Source organism: Notechis scutatus, chromosome 6 (genome assembly GCF_049901735.1).
Source record: "Notechis scutatus isolate UNSWTSFEM ecotype Mainland chromosome 6, rNotScu1.2, whole genome shotgun sequence".
Taxonomy (NCBI): Eukaryota; Metazoa; Chordata; class Lepidosauria; order Squamata; family Elapidae; genus Notechis; species Notechis scutatus.
Genome location: NC_142014.1, coordinates 52,614,270 through 52,639,413, shown reverse-complemented (window position 1 = coordinate 52,639,413; position 25,144 = coordinate 52,614,270). Strand labels below are relative to the sequence as shown.

General features: G+C 37.4%; 4 protein-coding genes across 4 annotated transcripts; 3 read left to right on the top strand and 1 right to left on the bottom strand.

Moving 5' to 3' along the window:
• The first annotated feature begins 622 nt into the window (after window positions 1–622).
• MIURF (mitochondrial elongation factor 1 upstream open reading frame) lies at window positions 623–1,871 on the top strand. The gene is made up of 2 exons (XM_087968296.1): window positions 623–752; window positions 1,634–1,871. The coding sequence occupies exon 2, from the start codon at window positions 1,659–1,661 to the stop codon at window positions 1,869–1,871; it is 213 nt and encodes a 70-aa protein (XP_087824422.1). The 5' UTR covers window positions 623–752; window positions 1,634–1,658.
• A 45-nt stretch (window positions 1,872–1,916) lies between these two features.
• MIEF1 (mitochondrial elongation factor 1) lies at window positions 1,917–9,269 on the top strand. The gene is made up of 5 exons (XM_026694852.2): window positions 1,917–2,051; window positions 3,325–3,473; window positions 3,692–3,872; window positions 4,170–4,432; window positions 5,024–9,269. The coding sequence occupies exons 2-5, from the start codon at window positions 3,330–3,332 to the stop codon at window positions 5,828–5,830; spliced, it is 1,395 nt and encodes a 464-aa protein (XP_026550637.1). The 5' UTR covers window positions 1,917–2,051; window positions 3,325–3,329; the 3' UTR covers window positions 5,831–9,269.
• A 5,883-nt stretch (window positions 9,270–15,152) lies between these two features.
• On the top strand, window positions 15,153–17,928 carry ATF4 (activating transcription factor 4). Its single transcript, XM_026694850.2, has 3 exons — window positions 15,153–15,412; window positions 16,541–16,858; window positions 17,013–17,928. The coding sequence occupies exons 2-3, from the start codon at window positions 16,639–16,641 to the stop codon at window positions 17,843–17,845; spliced, it is 1,053 nt and encodes a 350-aa protein (XP_026550635.1). The 5' UTR covers window positions 15,153–15,412; window positions 16,541–16,638; the 3' UTR covers window positions 17,846–17,928.
• A 2,809-nt stretch (window positions 17,929–20,737) lies between these two features.
• Window positions 20,738–24,683, bottom strand: RPS19BP1 (ribosomal protein S19 binding protein 1). The gene is made up of 4 exons (XM_026694851.2): window positions 24,537–24,683; window positions 24,312–24,446; window positions 22,549–22,646; window positions 20,738–21,990 (listed from the first exon to the last, which is right to left on the bottom strand). Exons 1-4 carry the CDS (start codon window positions 24,586–24,588, stop codon window positions 21,847–21,849), a joined length of 429 nt encoding a protein of 142 aa, XP_026550636.1. The 5' UTR covers window positions 24,589–24,683; the 3' UTR covers window positions 20,738–21,846.
• Between the last annotated feature and the right edge of the window lie 461 nt (window positions 24,684–25,144).

Here is a 25,144-nt window from a genome sequence, read left to right as displayed (position 1 = left end):
AATGTTCAACTTGTTTTTATTCCCCTGCAGCTGAAGTCCATAAGATCTATATTTGTCCTCTGTGACAACAAACATTAAACCGGATGAATCAACAGTAAACCTCGGAAAGTTATTTGACTTGGAAAACTCTTGGCGACCCAAGCCATGGCAGCAAAGAGGAAAATCCTTGCTATTATTTGAGTAATGTCCTTGTTTGGGGTGTTCAGAAATGGGAATTCTAAAAAGGCGATGGAAAGACAACTTTGTAAGGGCGAAAACCCTGATCTGAGCTGGGAACGCGGGCGGCTGTACTTTTTAGTTGAGTGAAATTCTAACTATCCGGACGACCGCTAGACGGCAGCAAAGAAAGAAAAACGCAAGCCTTCGCCCCCGAGTTCTTGCCTCCTTGACCCGGTCATCTGAAACTGACATTTCTCCTGAAGTCTGAGGCATTCCTCTCCCCCCCACCGCCCCTTCCCCCATTGCGCACCACCCACATGCTGCCTCCACTTCTCGCACATTGATGGAGTAGCCGCTGAGACTTTTTGCGGAACCGTTCCCTCCCTTCGGAAAGGAAGATTTCCATGGTAAAAGACCCATGCCCCGGAAGCAAAGTGGCCATATTGTTGTTTGACCCTGGGATCTGTGCCGGTTACAGGAAGAGGCGGGGTTGAGAGCTCTGAACCGCGGCGGATTTCCTCCAAGGCATCGAAAACCGAGTCCGTTTCTTTTATTGCCGCCGCCGATTTGACGGATTTCCCGCCCTCTCACGGGTGAGTCCCAGCGCCTCCAAAATCCGTCCACTCGCCGTCCACGGCCCTTCCTAGGTTTCCCCGTGCGTGAGACCCAGCTCGGAGTAGTAGGAGGGTATTGAAGAAGGAGGAAATGTTTCCTCTCTTTCTAGATTCTCCGGATGGCCTTTCAGCTTCGTTAGAGGCACCTGTCCCTCTTTTTCCCCCGACTGCCCTCCCTCCTCCTGCTGTGGAAGGAGATACAGATCTCTACTACAGGCTGCTTAGTCATATTATTCACGTTTGGGGTCTCGCGTGAGGAGTTCATAACCAACTTTGTGGAAAACGTGTCCGTATATTTTAATAAAGAGGCATCTATTTCCTTACCGTTGTGGGAGGTTTAAGTCGAGCCTAGATACTCCTCTAATTGAGGATGGCCCTTCCTCTATGATTGCTAAATTACTCCGCATAACCTTTGGAGAGCAAGTCAGTTGAACAAAAGATTGCCCAGATTCCAAAATGTTGAATAATAAAATAAAACATCACAAGCTTGAGGCATGATATCTGAGGAAGGAATTGGGAAGCATATAAAGACTTGAAACACCTCACTTGGTAAAGTGGTAAATAGGTAAAAGATAAACTGGTGAATGAAAGATCCGTGTGGGTTTGAAATGAAAGCATTGCAGATTGTTCTGTTGATCATGTAGAAAATTAATGTCTGTATTATATACATGAAGGTAATATTTTGTAATGACCACATATTTTAATTAGTTACTGTATTTGTGCTATGAATTACTGGATTTCTTTTTACAACTAGATTTTTTTTACTGATTCTTTTAGAATTAATGAAATAACTGAAATATAAATTCTCAAAAAAAAAAGAAAAAGGAATTACTTCATTTTCTCTGTTTGTGTGTCTTTAGTTCACTGTTCTTCAACTCGTCCTCCATGGCAACGTGGAGCCGTGACGCTGTGCTAAACCTTTATCGTGCACTGTTGCGGCAGGGACGTGGCTTGCGCTATACTGATCGTGATTTCTATCTCAGCTCGATCCGGAAAGAATTTCGCAAGAACCAGCATTTTACGTCCCCAGAAGATAAAGAGCGACATCTTAAAAAGGGCCAGGCTTTTTTGCACAGCAAACTTGGAGGGCTTATTTAGGAAAAAAAATTTCTTGTCATATATTTCTTTCCTTTTATTTTCTTTAAATTATTTAGTAATTTGAACTGGATGGTCAGTATCAGAAGTCTGCTGCAAATCTGTAAAAAACAACCTCTCCAAAGTATCCCACATATATCCCTGGGAGCATTTCTCCCTTTTTGCAGATGCATTAAGCCTCAGGTAAAATATATAGAGGATGTATTTTGTTATTTTAATTATTATTTGTACAGATAAAAAGCTAACCTGAGTAATTAGAATACTGAGTAGTAGTCTGAGTAATTAGAAGTTAATTTTTATTTATAGTAATAAAACAATCCTAGCATGTTTGAAATTGGCATTATGAAGAATGTACTATATATGCTAATAATTACAAAATTAATGTTTACACTACAGAGGATGGATAAATTTATATCTAAATTTTATTCTTGTACTGGCAACTCTTACTTTGACTCCCCTTAAATTCTGGAAATTAGTTTGCCTAAGGGGCATCCATTGAAATATCAGTTCATAATTTTACAGTTCTAGTCTACCTGCATGCATTTTTTTTTGGTATTTCATCTCTAACTCCTAAATGAATTGTTTTTTCTCTCTCAGATCTTCATAAACCTTTTTGTGCAAGTATAACTTTTCCATCTACATTTTTTTCCTCCTTGACATTGTTTGCAATTATGTTTAGCCACTTCTTTTTCAGAAGTTCCCTTTCACCATGAAATCCTTTTTAAAAAAATAATAATTAGTCTCTGCTGCTCGGGAATTCTATTCATAATAGCTTTAAGCTTATTAATGTAAAAGAGGGTCTTATTTACATGTCAAATATTAACTAATGTGAATTTTAGTGCTTGGTCTTAAACAAATCTCACTTCAAGTCAACCTTACCCAGCCTACTATTTTCCAAAGGTGGTGGTTTTGGCTGAATGTTATTGGAAGGTCCCAGGTTATATTGAACAAGCTTTGAATATATTAATGACTGCAGTGATCTTATATGCTTCCTTCTTTGATTCCTTCTTTGGAAGAATGACTAACTAAATTGAGGAAATTGCTTTAATGTCTAGAATAATTTCATATTTAAAAAGTAAACTTAATATAGAATTCAGTTCTAATTGGAGACCATTTTTGGACTATAATCTTATACAACATGCATTTGTACCACACACCCCAATTTGGCCTTTTCTACATTTTTCTACATAGAGTCTGCATTTTAATTTTATGGAAAGTGATATTTTTAGTATTGATTAAAGTTTGTGATTTTAGTTAATGATTTATATTGTGTTAACTAGTACTGTGATTATAATTGAAATTACAAAACATGTTTAAGGTGATACATTTAAAATAAACTTAGCTTCAAATATTTAATATTTAGTAAAAGTCCATGGAATTAAAACCAACTAAGCACTGAATGGCAAACTGAACAGTATTTTGAACAGTATGCTGTTTCCCCCCCTCCCCCATGTAGGAGCAATGGCAGGCTCTGGAGAGCGCAAAGGAAAGAAGGATGACAACGGGATTGGCACGGCTATTGATTTTGTGTTGTCCAATGCTCGACTTGTACTGGGAGTGGGAGGTGCGGCTATGCTGGGGATTGCTACCTTGGCTGTCAAACGGGTAAGAAATGTTTATTTGTGTCAGATGCATCACAATTAAAATAAGACATACTATATGACATAACATTTAAAACACAAAATACAAGATTAAAAGAAAGAAATAATATAGTTGGTAAAGGAATATGAAGATTTATTGAGGTTGGAAAAAATGCAGTAGGGAATAGAGAAATTAAGTCTCATTAGGTCATATAGTCAATATTCTACTTTCACTCTCTGCAGATGTATGACAGAGCAATCAGTGCTCCAGCCAGCCCCACCCATTTAAGCCAGTCAGGAAAAAGAAGCTGGGAGGAACCAAGCTGGCTTGGGTCATCATCACGATTACTGAACCAAGACATGAAGACAAATTTTAGCCGTTCTCTGCAGACCCTGCCCACAGATGCTTCAGATTTTGAAATAGGTGAGAAATAGTCCAAAGAAAGAATATACACATTGAACTGACTTTATGCTATATTTAATGTATTACAATGGCTTTGTTGTTTGTCTCATTTAATTTTTTTTTAATAACAAAAGATATTCACTTCTGGATTGTCCCATGAATTTTCTTTCTCTCTTAAATCTTACGCTAAGGCTATTTTGTTTGTTAAAAAATACACATTCAGAACAGAATAATTTCAGTGCAGGAAATTTATACAAGCAATTTGCAATAAAATATTTGGTTTTTCTTGAGATTTTCTCTGTTGAATTACCTGAACAGATTCAGTCAAACCTATGAAGCATAAATCACCTGCTAAGAGAAGCCAGGTGGAATTGAAGAAATCCCGCCTTCGGATGTCCTTGCAAGAAAAACTATTTACTTATTATCGGAGAAAGGTGGCTATCTCTGTAGAAGAACAGATCAAAGCTAAGCAAGCTGCTGTGGATATCTGTGCTGAATTACGCAGTTTCCTCCGTACCAAATTGCCAGACATGCCTCTGCGTGAGATGTATCTGAGTGGTAGCCTCTGTGATGACTTACAGGTAAATTGAATGGGTGAAAAGCTTTAAATGTTCTTCAGCAAGAATAATGTTGGTAGAGATACTTTATCCCATTACCATATTCTTAGGGTTATCTCTTGATTTTTGTGTGCGTCTAATCTGATCTTGTGTAAAAAAAAAAAAAGATTCCTTTTTGGGCCAGTATCCACATTTTTGTATTCTGTATCTTTTCTACATCTGTTTAACAAGATATTTTCAAATTGTTTTAATTCACAGTATAGCATATTATTTTTACCTAGCATATGGTGTCCATGTGTTCTACTTTTCTATTGTCATTCAAAATAATACTTATTTATCTTTTAAGTTTGCTGTAGCTACCTCTATGACTTCAGTATATCTAAAGAGGATACTGTATTGAACATCACTGATAATGCAACTGAAGTGTTCTTAGTATTCATAGCCTTCCTTCTGGCCTAGCTTTTCTCAACTTGGTGGCCATGTTAGTTGGATCATATCCTTCAATTATGAGGATTCAAATGCAATCATTTGGAGGGAGGCAAGTAAGCTAGCTGATAGGTGATAGGACTAGTCCTCAGATGTTTAATGCTTGCTTTTATTTCTCTTTGCTGCTAGGTTGTGACAGCTGATCACGTTCAACTTATTGTTCCTCTTGTGCTAGAACAGAATCTATGGTCATGCATTCCAGGTGAAGAAACCATTATGAACATCCCTGGCTTCTGCCTAGTACGTCGGGAAAACCCAGAGTATTTTCCTCGTGGTAGCAGTTATTGGGACCGCTGTGTAGTGGGAGGTTATCTTTCCCCCAAATCTGTATGTTGTACCTTTGAGAAAGTAGTATCTGGCTCCATCAATTGGCCAGCAATTGGATCCCTCCTAGATTATGTGATCCGTCCAGTCGCACCCTTAGAATCTCTGACTTTGGAGGTCCAGTATGAACGGGATCTGCACCTCCTAATAGACTTTTTACCATCTGTGACACTAGGTGATTCTGTATTGGTAGCCAAGCCACACCGCCTGGCCCAATATGATAATCTATGGCGACTCAGCCTTCGGCCAGCAGAGACAGCTCGCTTGCGGGCCTTGGACCAAGACGATTCTGGTTGCCGTTCTTTGTGCCTTAAGATCCTCAAGGCCATATGTAAACTGAACCCAGTTCTGCATCGTCTTTCTGCCAGCCAGCTTACCAATGTAATATTACACCTGACCCAAGAAGAAACTGATTGGTCACAAGATGCAATAGCTGACCGTTTTCTTCAGGCATTGAGAAAACTAATTGGCTATTTGGAAGAAGGAATTCTTCCGAGTGCTTTAAATCCCAAGGTGAACTTGTTTTCAGAGCTTACTACTGAGGAAGTAGATGAATTAGGCTATACACTGTACTGTTCACTTTCAGAACCAGAACTACTGCTGCAAATGTAACCGCTGCCTTAAGTGTGAGTTAGTGTTGGAACTTACTTGCCATGACAGTTTGTCTTCTGAGTGACTTATGCACATCTTGTCCTGGTTATTTTGCAAGTCTGCCTCTGTATTTTATTGATATTAAATAGGAGTGGGTGGGCTTTAGATTTGGTGCTACTGGTCTAGTTCCACTACACTCAGGGAACTGGAGGAAGAAGCAACTTTGAAGATCTGCTCAATTTGCTATAAAACATTATAGCAACTTTGAAGATCTGCTCAATTTGCCATAAAACATTATAGCAAATTGAGCAGATCTTCAAAGTTGCTATAATGTTTTATAGCAAATTGAGCAGATCTTCAAAGTTGCTTCTTCCTTCAGTTCCTTGTTGATGTACCTGCTGCTGGGAGTCCCAACATATGCTCTATTTCCTGTAATACATTATACTTTGCTGCCGTGAAAATTCTTACCTCCTATTTCAAAAGTGTAGAATTGCCACTAACAATTTTAAGAACCCCCCAAAGTATAATAAGGTTTGTTCCTATTGATTGGTGACTATTTTCCCCTTTTTATTCTCAAAGTGCTTGACAGAAAATCTTCAAGAAAAATATTCATAGCAGGATATATATTTGTGAATTCTGTACATTGACTGTATTTATATTGTCTAGAGTTTTTTTTAAAAAAAATAGCATGCTGCTTAAATTTATGTGACACTCAGAGTGATGGTAACCCCATATTTTGAAAACCGAGTGCATATAGTCTAAAACTTGCTGCTTTGTCAGATTGAAGTCCTTCACTGCACAAGCACATGCATACATACGAAGTCCTCAATACACTCTTGTTTGAAAAACTGGTAGCAGATTGCTAACTGATGCAGAAGAATGTAAGACGAGAAATTTTCATATTCACTGCTTTTGAAATTATTTGTCCATGTGTTAATTGTTTGAGAAATTAGGAAATATCACTAAGGCACAGAGCAAAAAAAGATTCTTGAACATTTAAACATTGAATGTTTAAACATTTAAACATTTTTCTTCTAAAAATGTTGTGCCTTAAAATCATAACAAAGAGTAGTTAAGAGGTGACTGTATGCAAAACTGAAGAGGGCAAATATGCTTTGGTTGACATAACTTCATTTGCTATATTGATATTAATAGTCAAGAGATGCCCATTCTGAATTTGAAGCACCTTTGCCCTCTTCAATTCTGAATATGGCATATCATTAGTGCTTGAGCTTCAAATTATTGGCTAGCTGGCGAACGTATGGATACTGATGTATACTTCCTGAAGGTTTTGTCTATAAACTCTTGGGCACAGGCATTTAGAAGAAATGACACTACTGGAAGAAAGCAAAATAGCTTTAAGTGGAAAATATATATTATGCTGTTTATATTTAAGGGAGGTGGCATAATATATATTTAACCAGTTTGATCCAATTGTATTCAAGAAACTATTAGTACATTTTCTCCTATGTGGTCTTCCATTCATAATTTAATAACCCTCTTCTTAATCTTCACTTATTCTTTGAAACGATACAACATTTAGGGAAGAGCTGCAATAGCTGTATCTCTTGCTTTGCAGATACAAGCATGGCATGGCGAATGTGTAATCTCTTGGGAATATATGGTTTATTAATGCTGCTATCATCTGGTACTTCTTCCATCTTCTCCCAGGGAAAAAAAATGAGGAGGTACTCTTAAGAGATGAAACTGTCAAACCTGCATAACAAGTATTACTACAATACATACATAATTCTGAGGGTTGCCTTGTTCCAAATATCCACCCTCAACATTAAAGGGCAGAGTGGATAATAAGATAATTTGCAGGTCTTGGGAATTGAACATAAATCTTCCATATTCTTTCTGTTGAAAGTGGTGCTTACTAAGGCTACATATGCTTCAGAACTGATTTGAAAGAAGGGGTTTGGTCCTTGTTTGCACAGAATCCTTGATACTCATTAAAGTATCCAGTTTTTTTCAGGGTGCTACTTAAAGAGTTGTGTTAACTTTAATGAATGGAATCCAAAAAGCAGTGGCATATTTTGGAAGCCTGAAAAAAATGAATTTAATGAATAGCACAGAGCTAGGTTTGTACAAGGCCCAAAATGCTGCTTTCAGATCACTGTCAAAATATAAACCTAGTGCTTATGTTATTAAGATAATCTTAAATTTAGTTGGAATGTGTAGGCTCCCAATTCTTTATGGAGAGTGCAACATATTTCATTTATTTTGAGATCAGATTGTCTTTTACAGACAGCATATATTGTGGCAATGGAATCAGTATTAGCCTAATCTAAATTTCAGTGTTATGGCCAAAGACATCTGTTGAGTGCCTGGCAATCTGTAACTGGGAAATATTTGTTTTTTACTGAATAATATACTTTCCAGAATACATTCCTCTCCCGTCTCAACCTTCCTACATGTGTTGATGAACACCTATACAGATACTATACGGTTAGACTTTGCTATGAAGCCCATTGTTCATCACCTTTGCTCCCTTTTTCCTTTTGTCTCTTAGCCTGCTGTTAGTTTAGAACAGGGAAGGAAATCATATCTGAGGCAAGAATTAGAAGAATCCAGTATCGCTTGCATTCCAACTATTTTAAAAATCACAAAAATATTTTTGTTATAAGGTTGAATATATATACTGTATGTAGCTTTAAGCAACTACCCCTGTGACAGTAAGATGCCATTTTGATTTTTTTCACTTTCATGTCTTTTAACTGTTATTTCCTACAAAAGCAATGATGAATTGGGTTTTTTTCTTTGAAAGATGTAAAAAGGATTTAAGTCAATTTCATGATAAGGCTGATAACACAACAAATTGCCACTGCCATCAGTGCAAAATCCAAGCTGAAATATGTTGAGGGTTATATGCTTTGCATACTTGTGTTTGTGTTAGGCAGCTGTAAGAATTTCCCTGGAAAATTCAATTTGAAAACTTAGCATTTTTAACTTACAAGTATTCACTTAAATGGTATGTGACAACTTCCTAGTGGCAGGTTTAGTTTTTAGCTCAAAGTCTGTAAAACAATCAGAACATATTGATTCAGTAGTAAAGGGGTCCCCAAACTTGCCAACTTTTAAGACTTGTGGAATTGGAGTTGAAATCTTAAAAGTTGGCAAGTTTGGAGACATCTGCAGTAGTGTGAAGTACAACACATGGCCATTGGGAAGTGGGAAGCCAATGACAGCAGCTGATGGTCTCAAGCCAAGAACCCAAGTCTTCCCCTCCTGAAATATAGGTGTCAAACCAATCAGTAGGAACTGCAATTATGACTAGCTAGCTGAATAATAAAATTGTCTTCATTTGGCACTGTTGACCTCCCAGGTTTGATGATACTTGGGACATTTGCCCAGGCTGAAATGTATAAGGGTTGGAAGAGAGAATTCTAATGGTCTGTAACTGTATAAAAGTTGTGAAATAAAATCCTCCACAACCATGTGGCTCTTTTTTAATGTATCCTGGATATGTTTTTCTAATTATCTTTATGAAGAGAAAATACAATCAGATAATTGTGTAATCACCTTCATTTGTAACACTTAATGGTACAAAGAATGTTTTCAAAGTGAACTTCAACCTTTATAATGCTATGTCTAGAACTAAGCATAGAATTGCATCTCTGTATAGTAGTCCTTGACTTACAACCATTTGTTTAGTGCCCATTTGAAGTTATTAAAAGTGACATAACTATTTTTCACACGGCCATTGCAGCATCCCCATGTGCACATGATCAAAATTCAAACACTTATCAATTGATTCATATTTATGACTGCTGCAGTGTCCCAGGGTCGTGTTATCACTTTTTGTGACCTGACAAAGTCAGTGTGGAAGCCAGATTCACTTAACTCCAATGATTCACTTAACATCTGTGGCAAGGAAGTTTGTAAAATTGGGAAAAACTCACTTAAATGTCTCAGCAACAAATTTTGGGATCAAATTGTCATTAGTCAAGAACTACATGTAATTAGAATATTTTGCATTTTAAAAAAGTAGTTCTAATAAAAAAACATTTATTGCACAAAAGTATGATACCCCATATATCAAATTGCAACCCAAAATTTTCCTTTAGCTTCCCAAATCATCCATGTGTCTACTGTAGGAAATAATCCTTGACATGACAGAATTGTATGCAAGTAGCAGTGTTAGGACATAAAATCATCTTACCCAAAATAGAAATAAGGAACTTAGTACCTCCCACAAGCAGCAATTTGCATATAACACGCTTTCTGTACTATAGTAGAATTAAACAAGTATAGGTAGGTATATATACTGTAAATCAAATAATTATTCTGGAAATTGCTTGAGTTTTCCCAGATGTACTATATGAGATAGGTTATAGAAAACAAGATGGTTCTGTTTTGCTACCCGTTATTAGAATGATAGGTATGGTAGAGAAAAGGACTTGATAAACAAAACTACTGCAGTGTGCTGTTAAAATTCAATTACTGTACTTTCTGTCCTCCATTTCTGATTTTTATTCCCAAGGCTTTTCATATCAGTTCAAATCGTTCATCCGGCATTACTCTTTTTTTAATGGTAATATTTTTACAAACTTGCTCTGTATTCATTGTTGACACTCAGTGTTAGCTATGTATGCGTGTTATTAGCTGCTACATAAAATGAACTCCTTGCACCATGCGTTAAGCAAAAGAACAACAGTGGCTGGGGCTGAGTTTCTATTTCTCCGTAACAGAATGCAATTACTTCACAAACTAATATGAATTATGCATTATTCTAGAAATGGACCACACTGTTTGTAGAAATAAAGTCAAATAAAAATATTTTATTCAAACATGAGATCTGAATACTTCCCCTCTTGGAGTGGAAAAATTACCTGCGTAAACAAAAATGCCAATGAATTTGTCTAGTTTGAAAACTGAAGGGAGTAAAGGGAGGGCTTGATGTCACAGTGGGCCTGACATACAGATTTGCAACTTTCTAACTACCAGAGGATTCCTATCCTATTGTCCTAATAGGTAATATTTGGCCTGGAACAAATTGCTTAATCAAGCTTTAGTGATTTCACATTATGAGGCTAATGCATAATTTTGGTGACACTTTCCTTATGTCTATGTATATGTCAGGTACAAAGAATCAGGACCACCTTATATTGCAGAATAATTATTCAAGCATACACAAAAGAATCCAGTCAAAGTTTAACACTAAATTTGCACCAGATAAAGGTCAATAGAATTCAGGAGGGGCTGGACTTGGACCGCTTATAGGAACGCACTTAACTCTGCACCCCAGCTCTTTTATAGTCAGAAGTAGTTGGAAGCAAAACATAATAGAGGCTAATGTGGAACTAGACTTTGGAATCCTGTTTCAAATTTATCATGAATATAGTGTTTTTTATTTGGTTATTCCTTGATTCAAAGGAAAAATTCAAATCTAGGAACTACCAAAGAAGAAAACCAAACCTTCACTAACATTGGCAGAGTAAGCTATTATATATATAAACAGGAAACAAACTTCACACTCACTAGCAATGATATTACTTTGTCGGATAATGAAGCACCTGTAAGAAAACAACCAAGTTCAGAAAGCACCAAGAACTCAGCTGTAGTGTAGAAGTACATGGACAGTAACAGCACATACAAAATTCAAAGCAGGAAGTTTCAAATTAACTAATATTAAGATAAGTTCTTTAAGTAGGATACAAGTTAAGGCTATTTAACTTTTCTGTTAATACCAAGCTAAATCAGTCCATGTGTCTTTATATCTTTTGCTGAAATCCAAAACGAACTGTTTCATATACATTTACTATCTCTTCAATAAGAGGTAAAAAAAGAATTTTCAATCATTTTATTTTTATTTAAAAGAAAGGGCAATGAGTGGGTGAACATTGAGGAATCTTTTATACTGGCTACTCACTATCCCACTCACCCACATATACACCCAAAGTGCATAGATGCACTTTCTTACTGTTTTTTAAAAATGTGTTTGTGGTTAGTGTAAATAAATTTCATTTACATTACTGATGTGCTTTTGTAGATTCTTTTTGGGAGAACAAATGATAAAACAAATTGAATTTGTTAGACTCTTTTAATATTTTATTCTAGCACACATATTGTACATTTTTTTAAAAAAAATCTGAACACTGCAGACAACTTGTATTAGGATTTGTTTTTTAGAAAACCTCCCCTAATAAGATATTCAATGCATACCTGTGACTTCTTTAATTCATTTTTTTCTTTTAAGAATCTACTTGATCACAAGTGCCAAGTATTTAAAAAAAATACTTCCAAACATATGTAATATACTCTCATATACCCCAAACAAAATTTGTTTTAAAAGCTATAGAAATATAATCAAAACCATTCAGCAACATATATAATACAACAAACTGATAAATACATTTGGTTACATCATCAGTTGAGTTTGTTTCAAAATAACTAAGGTAACAGGTTGCCCTACTTCAACAAATAAAATTAGGTCTGACCTTTTAAACAAACAGGGAATTGCTTTTTTCTTAATCAAAAACATAGATACTGGTTTGTCCACCTACTGGATGTTTTTCCCCTTTCTGGTCTTGAGCAATTTATTTCCTCTTTCTGTATCTTATGAAAATGTAACTGTATTAAGGGGAACAAAGAATTACCAGATGAGAAATACTGGAAATCTTACAAATTGGTTTAGTATTTTTTTTGCTAGTAATAATAGATATCAGTATTATATGGATAAGCAAACTTTAACACTTAATTTAGCTATTTTTGTATTTCATTTGAATTCTGGGATTAACTAAATTTAAAACAGCTCAAGAAAAGCAGATCAAAAACTGAAAAACAAAAGTATTCCTTGGGCATATGCTCAGTTTAGGATTTTATTTCTGGTAACAGAAACAGAAGTTATAAACTTTTTAATGAACAAATACACTTCAGATTTTCCCCTGATCCTGAATGCATTTGTGCAGCCCCATTTTTGGTTCTAGCATATAGAGCAGAGGTGTCAAATTCAAGGCCCATGGTCAGATCTGGCCCACAGGGTCCTTAGATCTGGCCTGTTGGCCTCGCCCTGGAAACAGCAAAGGTGCCTCTGCCAGCCAAAACAGAACTTGGGAGGGCCACATGTAGGCCTCCCAAGCTGGTTTTGGCTACGATGGCCTCCTGCAGCACTCTGCCAGTGAAAATGGAGTTCGTGGCCTGCCTGGGCTCCATTTTTACTGGCAGAGGGCTGCAGAAGGCTGTCATGGCCCAAAACAGAGCCTCAATGAGTGATGTTGAGCTGGCCATGCCCCTGCCAAGAGGTCAAACAGAACCCTGATGCAGCCCTCAATGAAATCAAGTTTGATATCCCTGATATAGGGAGTAGCCTGCCACAAATGTTGCAGCAAAGCAATGACACATTTCAAATGAGTCTTAACACAACACCAGAAATTTCAGAGGAAAAGCCAGTTCCTTATCTCTTCTCATTTTTTTAGCTCTGCCTCAAATACACATCTCATCTCCTTCCCTACTTACAAGGTTTATTTTTTCATTGTTTTTGAACTTCACTATTACCCTTTTCATTTTTTATTTTTATTTTTGTCAATTGCTTACAATAGGTATAAGTAAAAAAATAGTTATGAATAAATGGATACATATAAGAAAAATCACCCATCAGTTCTCCAATCACTCATCAGTTAACTCCACCAATGATCTGTGAATTTTATTATGAATTAAATCTATGGAAATGACATTCCAGAGGTCATTAGGAAGTTTATTTTGAAGCAGTATCTGGGAAAAATCCGGAAACGAAAGCGGAGGTACATTTGGACATATCTATTTTGAGATTAATATTTCGTTTGGGTGCAATTTTTAAAAACTGATTTTAGGTACCTGTGTGAGAACACAGTAAAAAATGTTTCCACAAACATTGCAGTCTTATTTTAAGAGGAATATCCGATTTGTGATTTTGAGGATTGGAAAAAATAACTGATTTGGCATGATTTGGATCAGATATTACCTGGAAAACTTCGAAGAGAAAACTTCAAAAAGGTCTCAGTAGTTAGTAGCATATGCTTAGTTAATAAACCATAGGCACCTGCCCTTTACCAACACGCAGGGAACAGGGTGCGGTACTTCGTCTCCTATCGAGCCTCAACCTCGTAAAGTCCAGGACATCAGGCCCACTTTGTAGGTGACGCTATTGCGCGTAGAACTCCCCGCCCGCCCGGAATAGCCTGTGCCTCTGCCTTTTCCTCAGCAGCAGGGCCGGAAAAGCTGCTGATGCTACCCCGCCCTCAGACAGCCACGAACCATCCGCGAGTCAAAGGGCGGTGGCTGTTCTAACGAGGCGCCTACCTCGGGTTTTTTTTTCCCCCTTCAGCAGTCTGGGGGGAAGGGATGGACTTCCCGCGCTCTTCACACCAGCCGAAGAGCGAGGAAACGGATGCTGTGGTAACTCTTTCCCCGACCGAGCCCTCTTGGGCGGTGCGTCACAAACGGCTCCGAGCGTAGGATCTCCCACGTATGGTGATTCCACCTAGACCAGGCCTGAGGAGTGGTTACTACTTCCAGAACAGATGCTTAGCTTTCCTGCCCTTAGAGGGCTATCCAAAGCTTCCACCCTCCATTTTGCCCCCCTCATCCCCTTGAGCGCGGTGGTTGGGGATTAGCGAAGGTCTCAACCCCTCTGCAATCCCCCACCCCCCCAAGAGAGAACACGGAGGAAGGACTAAAGAAGGGAGTCTGGCAAAAAAGGACGAAGGCTGATCTCTCATTGACATCTAGACAGAAAATGTGGGTAGAAAGAGCAGCATTTTAGCAGAAAACAACAGAAGCCCCACCCCGCGACTCTATTTTTAGTGATCCTGGGCGACCCTGCAAGAGAATTCTTCCTTCCCTCCATCCTCCAACAATTAAGCACATTCCTTGACGTGGTTTCTTCGCTCAGCCAACACTCCACAGGACACGCGAAGCTAACGATGCCGACCAATCAGGTGCCTCGTGTTCACGTACTTTCTCAAACTACTGGAATGCAGAATCGAGCACCCCCCCCCCCCTTGGGCTGCCAATAGGAAAACTAAGCTAGAATTCCTTTTTTTCACCGTCACGTGTCTGACCTTAATTGAAGCGGCGGCGGTAACCGACGTAATGCTTCAACAACTTAAAATAGTCCCTGTAATCCTTCCGCAAATTGTTGAGTAGGTCTAATAGAATGCGGGTACGAAGCCTCGCGGAGTATTTGCTTCAACCCCGGCGTTACAAAGAGAGCTCTGTGAGGAAGTCTACTTTTTCAAGAGGGACAGATTCAGGGCCGAAGATCTTGAGCGGAAGGATTTTCTGGAACCGTTGCTTAGTGAAAGGAGGTTCTACCGGATCTCATTTGACTATATAAAGAGAAAACTGGCAAACTCTCGCCCCTATTGTCTCGTTGAGAAAAAGAATTGGGTGTTATTTTGTCATTTCCGAAAAAATAAAAAATAATAGCACCTGTTTCCACCCCACTTTTTTTTTCGGAGTTTGACAGTGACCAATCGAGCAATTGAGGAGGGGTTTTAATATACGCGGCCGCCACCATGGCATGGTAGGGGCGGCAGCGCAAGCGACGGCATCGGCCATAGCAGAAGCGCAGCAGCGGCGGCCGCGGCCTCGGCACCTCCAAGCATCTGCAACCATGGCGTGAGTATTTTGGGGCGGGAGGTGGGAATCCACTAAAGGTGGAGGCATTGGCTTTTATTAAATAACGTAGAGGATAAGACACATTGTACGATCGGGTTAGGGAATTGAGACTTTAGGGAGCGAAGTTCTATGTATCGACTTAAAAACAGCTGGAGTTTGCGAATATGTGGGTGTAAAGTGGAAATCTCAAACAAGGAATAGCATTTGTTCGTGGCCGAAAAATACCGGGAGGCGGTGGGATCTTACCAAGAAAATAGCTTAGCGCAAAGAATTCGAGACTAGTGAATTAGGCTATTTATGAAAAAGGGGAGGTGGTTTAATGAGCCTTTGGGTTTCCCAGACTAATTAGAAGGCAGAATGATTTCCTTTGTTGTCGGGGAAAATCCCCCGAGATTTAAGCAATTGGTATACTATTTTTTTCTGGACAAAAATAGAACTTCTAACAATTAAGTTAAAATTGTCATACTGGAAGAGAGAGTAATCTAGAGTTTTTCACAACAAATACGACGAATTAAAACCTTTATAGATATACTAACAGGACTGTCTAAAAACATTTTGCTGAAATAACTAGTGGCTTTGGGTGGAATGCAGGTTTGAATTGTCTAAGGTTAAGATGTAATGAATTATCTGTAATTTCAAAACAAACTTTTTGTGGAACCTGCCAATTTTTAAATAAGTGGGTATAAACAAATGTGGTTTTATGTGGGCTGTTACTTCTTAACAATCATTAAGATTCTCAATGACCTAAATGGAAACGTGGCAGGATACAAAATGGCGGCCTATTTATAGGTTATAGACATGCACAGCAAGCAGATCACGAAATGGCTGCAGCTGTTGTCACTAATGAATTCATGATTCAGACCAAGATGGGTGGAGATTGAATTGAAGCTGTGTAGTTAGGAGGAAATAGAGAACTGACTTGCTGAACAAATTCTAGTTGGCGCTGTTGTACTGTAGTTCTAATGAGTGTCAAAGACAGACTTCAGATAAAATCTAGAGGGGGAAAAAAACCTGGAACTTTAGGAATCATTGCTGCAGTATTACCATGCACAATTTGTCCTATGTGGTTTTTAACTAGAAATTCAAATCGAAAAGCTTTTTAAATAATTGTTATCTTGTTTATTCCAGGTTTTTCAAATCATCACACAGCAGCTTTGCTGTAATCTACAAAGACACCATCTATTTGTCTAGACAAATTGACAACAAAGTACTAAAACGTGACCAAAATGAGCTTCTCAAACACAGAGATGTTGTTGGGGGACTTTCGGTCCCCATTCAGCCAGCAGTGTTTGGTGGCTGATGAAGGTCTGGGGCTCTTGGATGACTACTTGGAGGTGGCCAAGAACTTCAGTTTGCATGGGTTCTCCAGCGCTAAGGCTAAAGTGGGCTCCTCCGATTGGCTGGATGATATGGTGGGCAGTTGGAATGCCACAGACTGCAACCAGAGTAAGATAAATTATATTCTCCCAATTGGGTAACCTTTTGAGGTGTTTGATCTATTTAAATGTATATAGTTTAATGGATCTAAAGCAGAGGGAGAATTTTTTTTTGGTATTTATTGAGATCATCTTTGGAATAGCTTTGTTTGTTTGTTTTACAGAGGATGCCTTTTCTGGCATGGAGTGGATGGTGGAGAAGATGGACCTAAAGGAGTTTGACTTTGATGCGCTGTTAGGTATTGATCTGGAAGCCACCATCTCCCCAGATGAGCTCATGGCCACGTTGGAAGACACGTGTGACCTTCTTGACCCGCCCATTGAAGAAATTCCCAGCAAAGAAAGTTTATTATTGCCAGAACCAATTAACCAATCCCCCAGGTCTCCTGAAGCAGACCAGGTGGCCCCATTGACTACATTGTTGCCATTTCCAGTACCCCAAGGGCCATTGATTTCTACTGTTGACCATTCATTCAGTTTAGAGCTAGGTAGTGAAGTAGATATTCTTGAAGGAGACAAGAAAACAGAACCCCCCGCTACTTTAGTGTTTCCCAAGAGTGAAAAAGAGGATGAAGCACATTCTGACAATGATAGTGGAATATGTATGAGCCCAGAGTCTTACCTAGAGTCACCTCAACAAAGTCCTGCCACTTCTACTAGTTCCCTCGGTGATAACCAATCAGTTACAACCCAGCTTGATGTTTCTGTGAGGCCCAAGCCTTACGATCGCCCTCCAGGAATCATATTAAAGGTTAAAGAAGAAAGAATAGATAAGAAACTGAAGAAGATGGAGCAGAATAAGACAGCTGCCACACGATATAGACAGAAGAAAAGGGCAGAGCAAGAAGCTATATCAGGAGAGTGTAGAGAATTAGAGCAAAAAAATGAAGCCCTGACAGCTAAAGTTGATTCCCTGAGCAAAGAAATTAAATATTTAAAAGATCTGATTGAAGAAGTCCGCAACGCTAAGGGTAAAAAGGTTAAAGCCCCAGAATAGAGTAGTAGAGTAGGAGTTACATGCATGTATATTGCTTACTGCCAACAACTATTAATGCTTAATAAATTATTTTCTAATTTGGATATATGTATATTCAGTGAAGTTTTGTTTGAAACTTATTTGGGTCCTTCAGTTAAACACATTAAAATGAACGGCAAAAAGACAGCAATTGCAGTTTAGATGCCTTTTTAAATTTCATTCCATGTATTACAATTTTGGAACAACACAGTTCATATTTGTCAAATATTTTACATTTTTTTCAATCTTAAAACCATTCTACTTGAATCTGTGCCTTCATACTTTTTGTTAATTTTGGACTTGGTTGATCAGCCACTACCAAATGTTTAGCTTTCTTGTCAACACTATTTTTTTAAATGGAACTTACACTAATACCACATCATGCTCTCAATTTATGTCTCTACCCACATCCCTCATGTTGCCTTAATTGCTTCAAAACTTTCAAGACCAGTATAAACAATATGGATAATTGCATTTTTTGTTAATAAATCATAGTAAGGTTCTTTGGTGTGCCCATGACCAAAACAGCACTTGAACTGGAAAGGTAGATTAACATCTATGCTTAAGTAGAAACAGTCTCACAAGTCCAAGGTAGAAAGACCCTTAGGGAAAAAATATATAGTTCAAACATATTTTGCTTGTGACACATTTGTTGGCTAGCATAATTTGAGTCAAGGAGCATGCCCAGCAGCTATGTTCCGTGTAACAATAGCATCCATAATATTGGCACAATCCTGTTAATGACTAATTGAATTTTCAAGAGGTGCAATTTTTACATTAGTAAGTTTTTGAGTTATTAGAGCTCACATATATACAATTTTGGCCTGGACCACTTCTCAAGAAAACATTGGACATGAGGAACCTGCTGCTTACTTAAAAAATTAGAAACAATCAGGTATTTATTGAATACACTACCCTAAGAGGTTCCTTTCTTGCTTAGGTTCTCATCAAAATCTAAACTAGAATTTTAAACTTATTTAAGCTAACTTATCAAAAATTACATGGAGAAAATGCCTCTTGCTTGTTTTGGGTATTCTATAATATCCAAAATTGTTTTCAGTAAGAATTTACATTGGTTTTGGTAAATTCTTATAGGACTGTTTTTAGTCTTAGCCAATTCTAAATAGTCATTCAGTAGCAATAGGCATAGTTTTCAGATTTAAGAGGCGATTCCTTTTTGGGTATTAATGTAATGGTTTCCTTAATATTTTGAAAGACCTGGTTATGTCATCAGTAGACTGGAAGAACAATATACTTATATGGTTCCATTACTCTCACCTAGAGTTTTTTTTTAACAATATGGATTTTTATGCTTTTTATCTGTTGCAGTGTCCCAACTATTGTATGCCACCCAGAGTTGACTTGATGAGATGGGGTGGCTATATACATTTTGTAAGTAAAAAATACATGCCAGGAGAAAACCCAAAATGTTTGTAGTTTCAGGTTTTGGCTGCAATAACCTGCACTCCACAATGATATACAGGACAAATAGAACAAGTATGTACTTAGCCCCATTTTCCCCCAGAGTAATTCCAGTATGGAGTACAGGGTGGCCCATTCTTAATCTTCCAGCACCTGTCCCATCTTTGTTACTGTCATTATGAAAAGATTAGCCCAAATGACTTAATGGTATCTTGGAAATATAGAACAAGCCCCCAGTGTAACATCCCATTCAGCTTTTAAAACACGTGCTTTACTTCACCTTGGTTTCTGCTAAAGTACAAGTTTGTAAGCTTTAAATGTCTCAACCGTAAGGAATAGGCTTCCAGTGTGGCATATTCTACCTGTTCCCTACCTTGTCTCAATCATGATCACTGTTACTGCTTTTTTTCTGTACTCCCCCAAAACTAATTTTTCATGCTACGGTATAAGTGGAACAAAATCTTTCTTTTCCTGCAAATGGATCAAAATATAAAAAAATGCAGATTAACAGGATTAGCTTTATATGCTCAGGATGTTTAGAACATTCTGTATAACCTTATCCAATATTCTAACATCAAACGTAGAAATTCAGTTTGATTTAAAGCACAGGCTGAACTTACCAGTTATTTTGATCCCAAGCAAATGTGGAATGCCATTCTTTCTAACCACAGTAAATTTTAAGTTTATGAGCAACACAAATTGTCTACCACTTAAGCAATTGTTTTGTATTTGTAAATTTTCATGTATAAATGATCAATATCAATAATTTTGATTCTTTCAAACAATTCAGACTCTCTTACAAGTTGTTAACAATTAGCTTCACTACATTGTAATTACTAAATGCTGAAGCTAACTCTAGATAACAGCTAATTGTGTAATTAAGTAGCTATAAAATTTAAATTAAATAAAAAGCTTAATTAGATAACATTTGTTAAATATTAATATATTCAAAGAAAGTTCTGTTTCTTTATAGCGTATTAGATAGCAACTGAGAAACCACTACCTAGCTTGTTTTTCAGATGTTTGAGGCTGGGACTATTTTGTTCCAAACATGAATTGAATTGAAATATGAATTGAAATTCATTCTGGCAGAGCTGGTGTAGAAGGTAGGTGGCGAGGAAGGTGTGGGAAGGGTATTGGCAGTGGTTGGGGGAAGAAAAGACTTCCTATGAATCATCCATCACTTGTGGCTTTCACGCAAATGCTCAGCTACAAACTAATCACAGTAGCCTAGCATAATAGAATAATTTATCTTAGGATAGTACATTAGGGAAACCTGTAAAATTTGATTAATTTTACAACAGAAATGCATGTTCAGCTAGTAAAATGTGAACATGTGCTCCTTCCTGCAAAATGGAATAATTTCAGCCACCCAGAGTCACTCTGAATTGGGCAGCTTTATACTTTTTAAAAATAAGTAAGGTTAACTTGCTTTATATGATTTGAAAAGTAGAAAGTAGAATAGTTTATTCCTTACACTCTTGAAAAGAATAAATAGAAGACACCATTCTTACAGCTTTTTTCAGGATTATAACTTCAAATATTAGTATGTTTGCTCAACATACTAACGTGGTTAGCAGTAACCTTGTCAACTACTGTGGTCTGCTTAATGTATATATTTGTCTAGGTTCATCCAGTACACTGAACTACAAATTAAACTGGTTGGGTTTCGCAAGACACATGCCACTGTAGCCAACTCCATTTAAATCTGAAGTATTGTGCACTTTCAGGCAGAAGTATTTTCAAACATGACTATTCTGAGTTATGACTTTGGGCTGGTCACTCTCAGCCTGGACTACATCACAATTTTTGTTATGGGGAAAATAGGAGGAGGAAGGTGTGATGGATATGTTCACCATCTTGAATTATTTGTAAAAAATATTAAAGGTAACAGATAACAGATAATCAAAGTTGGAAGGAACCTTGTAGGTCATCTAGTCCAAGTGTGATGCAAATAAATAACTGATAACCACATCCTACTAGTGAAAAAACTACAATGGGTGATACATATTATAAGTAGCTAAATGCTGGTAATGGGTAAGGGATGCAAAAAATAACATGTTTCAGTGGGTTTGCATGATTTTTATCAAAATGCACAAATTACTGTTCTTATGTGGTAACTACATAGTTATCATGAAATGCATAATTTTACCACTATAAATATTGCATCAGTATGAATTTTCCAACCACTGTTTAACAATAAAGCACATCCTTTCAGCTCTGATATTGCAGTATGAAATCCAATTTCCCTCTTCCATATGTATAGAAATTATTTAGCTTAATTTACTCCTAACAAATGTGGCAAAGGACTGTTTTGTGTGGTTCAAGGTAGATATTTTTTCTAGCAAACAGTCAAAAGATAATCTTAAGAGAGTCATATGTCAAAACTCAGCATCAAAGATCTGGATTCTCCACTCTGGGCACAAACCGTCTTTCCATATGAAGTGCAACAGTTGAGCAGATCGCATGTAGAAATACTATAGTCTTATAATAGACGTACTTGTGTGAGCATTTGCTCACTGATGCTGATATTTTTAGCAATGATGGACAAATTATTTTTGTCAGATTGTTCCAGCTCTTCCAAAATACTCTCTCTCAAATCTCTGGAAGTCTTCTTCAGTGAAGACCGTTCCTTCTGGATGCTTCTTCTTCACTTTTTCTACAGGGAGGTCTTTAGCTTTCCTCCCTCTATTTTGGGTTAAAATCTATAGAAAGAATGTAAAGGAAAAATAGTACCTCAATACCTTTTAATATATATATATATATATCATTAATCAGTTGTATAATAAATCTTCCAGGTTTAACCAAATTTAATAGAGTATTTTATTACATTGATGATAGATACAGGTCCTTGTATGCAGTCCTAAGCACCACTCAAGGATTGTATTTGTTGGAGCATTAGAAAACAGCTTTTTATCTGTATTCAGAGGTATTTCTCCAGATATGATGCATGATCCTGGGAGAACTTTAAGGTATTCCTAACAGATGCTCTAAGGCTATGCCCATATAGGCTATGAATTACAATTTGTGCTTTGAATCACACAGTGCTAATTTCAAACAATTCAATTTGAAAACTCAAGATCTAAAATATTTGGCAAGTAAATTAGAAAAAATTGGAAATAGACATGAGAAACATGTTTATACTGAGAAACAAGCTCCCTTCTCAAAAAGCTATCAATTGTGTAAACAGAATTGTCTTTTTTTAAAAAAAATTCTAATAGCATCTCTCCCCAAATAAACAAGTGACAAGTAAACAAACTGACCTTTTCAGTAATTGTACTGTCTGCCACAAAATGAGTACCCATCATATACTGCATGTTCTTCTTAAAGTGGTCAGCTGCTTGATGTTTCTGATATTCCTCTGGAAAAAGCAATACAATAAGAAAGCATGTAGATAAAATTCAAGAGGAAATATATTCATATTTGTCTTTAGGGAGTGCAATTATAAGCCTGATTCATCCCACTTGCCTCATGTTTTAATTTGATTTCCTGCAGCCACTATTTTGGAGGTTTCACATTGCATCAAGGTATATGTGAATTTTCACATGCAGTAAATAAGATGATAAAACCAAACCAAAAAACAAAACCTTTTTCCTAAGGGAGTTTGTTCACATGACAAAATCAGTGGAAGGTTTTATACTCATCAATGCATTTTATTATTTAGTTATTGGGAAAACCTGTGTACTGCATAAGATTTCAAGGAGTTTTGTATGCAATAGTCTGCAACCTGGTTGTCTCTAAGTAAACTCAAATATAAATCACAAAATATAGCTCTGTTGGCTGAGGAACATGACAGCTATAATCAAAAACATGATCTCCAAGTTGTGGGTAACTACTCCAAAATATGCTTTCAGCTTATATGGGAATGTAGGCCAAACTTTGGGGTTTTCTTGTTGCACTAAATGAATAAAGAATGAGCTTTGGAGCATGGTCAAACCTATTATGGTACATTGATGGAAGAACTGAAAATAATTGAATCAGCAAATGGAGTGATAGGATATAAGCATGAGAACATCAGCAAACTGCTCAGGGAATAGCAGGAAGAGAAGAAACTGGATGTTCAGAGGGCAGGAAGTTTGGTACTATAACCCACACTTGGGCACTGGTACTGCTGAAAGGAAGAAATAAAATGCAAAGATTTGGGCATGGGCAGATGTATAGAATATATCACACTCGTGGATACTGAAGAGAGGGAAGCACCTTCACTGTTCCTGCCACTTCCTCATTCTCTTCTCCCTTGCTTTTATCTACACCACATTCAATTACTCCCTCCTGGAATAGATCTATTTTGTTCTGTGCCTTGACCAAAACATATAACACATACAAGTTTTAGCTTGGGCACAGACCACACCACCTCAATTTTGAGTACATATACATTATAAAAAGATAGGATGAAAATATCATCACCACTATCAAGCTATGACATGCAAGGGCTCTGCCTTTAGAACACTTTTTTTCTTCAACACAATAATACATGATTTTATTTTATTTTTTTAATAACTTGGGAAGAAGCATATATTGTCAATTTCTTAGCATGTATATTGCTTGAAATTACAAGTTATCTTGAATGGGATATGAAAGGAGGTAACAAAGTAGGTAAAATATAGTTACATTAATAAGAAAAAATAAAAATGTTATGCTACAACTCTCATGCATGTCGGTCATATGTCTCTCTGCATAACATTGTATACAAAGATTTTAAATTGACATCAGCTGAATAGAGGTTTCTTTTTTGCTTAAATATAGAATGGAAACTTCCATGCAATGTTATGCATTTATTGTTTAACTGCAAAAGTACAGCTCAAAAATTTGCACTAGTTAGGCGTAACCAAAGCATGATACCGAATAGCAATAGCGCTTACTTATATACCGCTTTACAGCCCTCTCTAAGCGGTTTACAGAGTCAGCATATCGCCCCACAACAATCTGGGCCCTCATTTTTACCGACCTCGGAAGGCTGAGTCAACCAATAAATTAAATGAGGGTCGTCCACTTGATCTTCATTCTCCATCTTCCCCCTACTCACCTAATGCAGATTTGATGATTCTTCCTTTGATTGTGGCCTTGTCTCTTTTGGACCTTGCACTCTTGTTTTTCTTTTTTTTCAACCGATTATTGGGTCGGGCGGCGGTCCCTGATCTTTGAGAGGAGGAGCCGGACACTATTTATCGGACAGAGAAACAAGAGGGATTTATTTAGCCGAAAGAATTCTCCCTTTTTCTCCTTTGACCACCCTGCCGCCCTTGGTTACCTCCCACCGACTCCAGTAGTTCCAGTCCCTTCCTTAGCAGGGAAGCGGACATTTTTCCCTCCCTCCAGACACGTGAATTATCTTGAACTTCCTTTCTGTTTCAGCTCTATGGTCTTTTCATGATTATGCTACTTCCGAGTGCAGGGTTTTTTTGGTGTTTTTTTTTTGGCCACCCTTCCTTTGACTCACTTTGCTTTACTTTGCCTAAAGTCGCCACACTTCCGGTGTCTTTCATCCCGGGTGGGTGGCGTAGTGTTATGTAATCCGTTAGCGCAACAGCGGTTTGGAAAAAGGAATAAGAAAATGATGTATTTGTAAGAAGGCGAAGGAAGGAGAAATTGTATCTCATTGTATCTCAAGCTAGCAATGCGTTCTGATCTTTCATTCTGATCTACAAATTTGGTTGCTATGTAATCGCTTCGGTTCTAAGTAACGTAAGACAACTAGCAATCAATACTAACATTTATAAAGTATAAAATAGCCTACTAAACATTTAATAGGTTATTAAAATGTATCGCTTTAAACATATGCACTCTGAAAGCAAAAAAATATTAGGAGACCAGGACTTGAACTGCAGTATAATCTGAATTTACGGTGTCAGAAACACA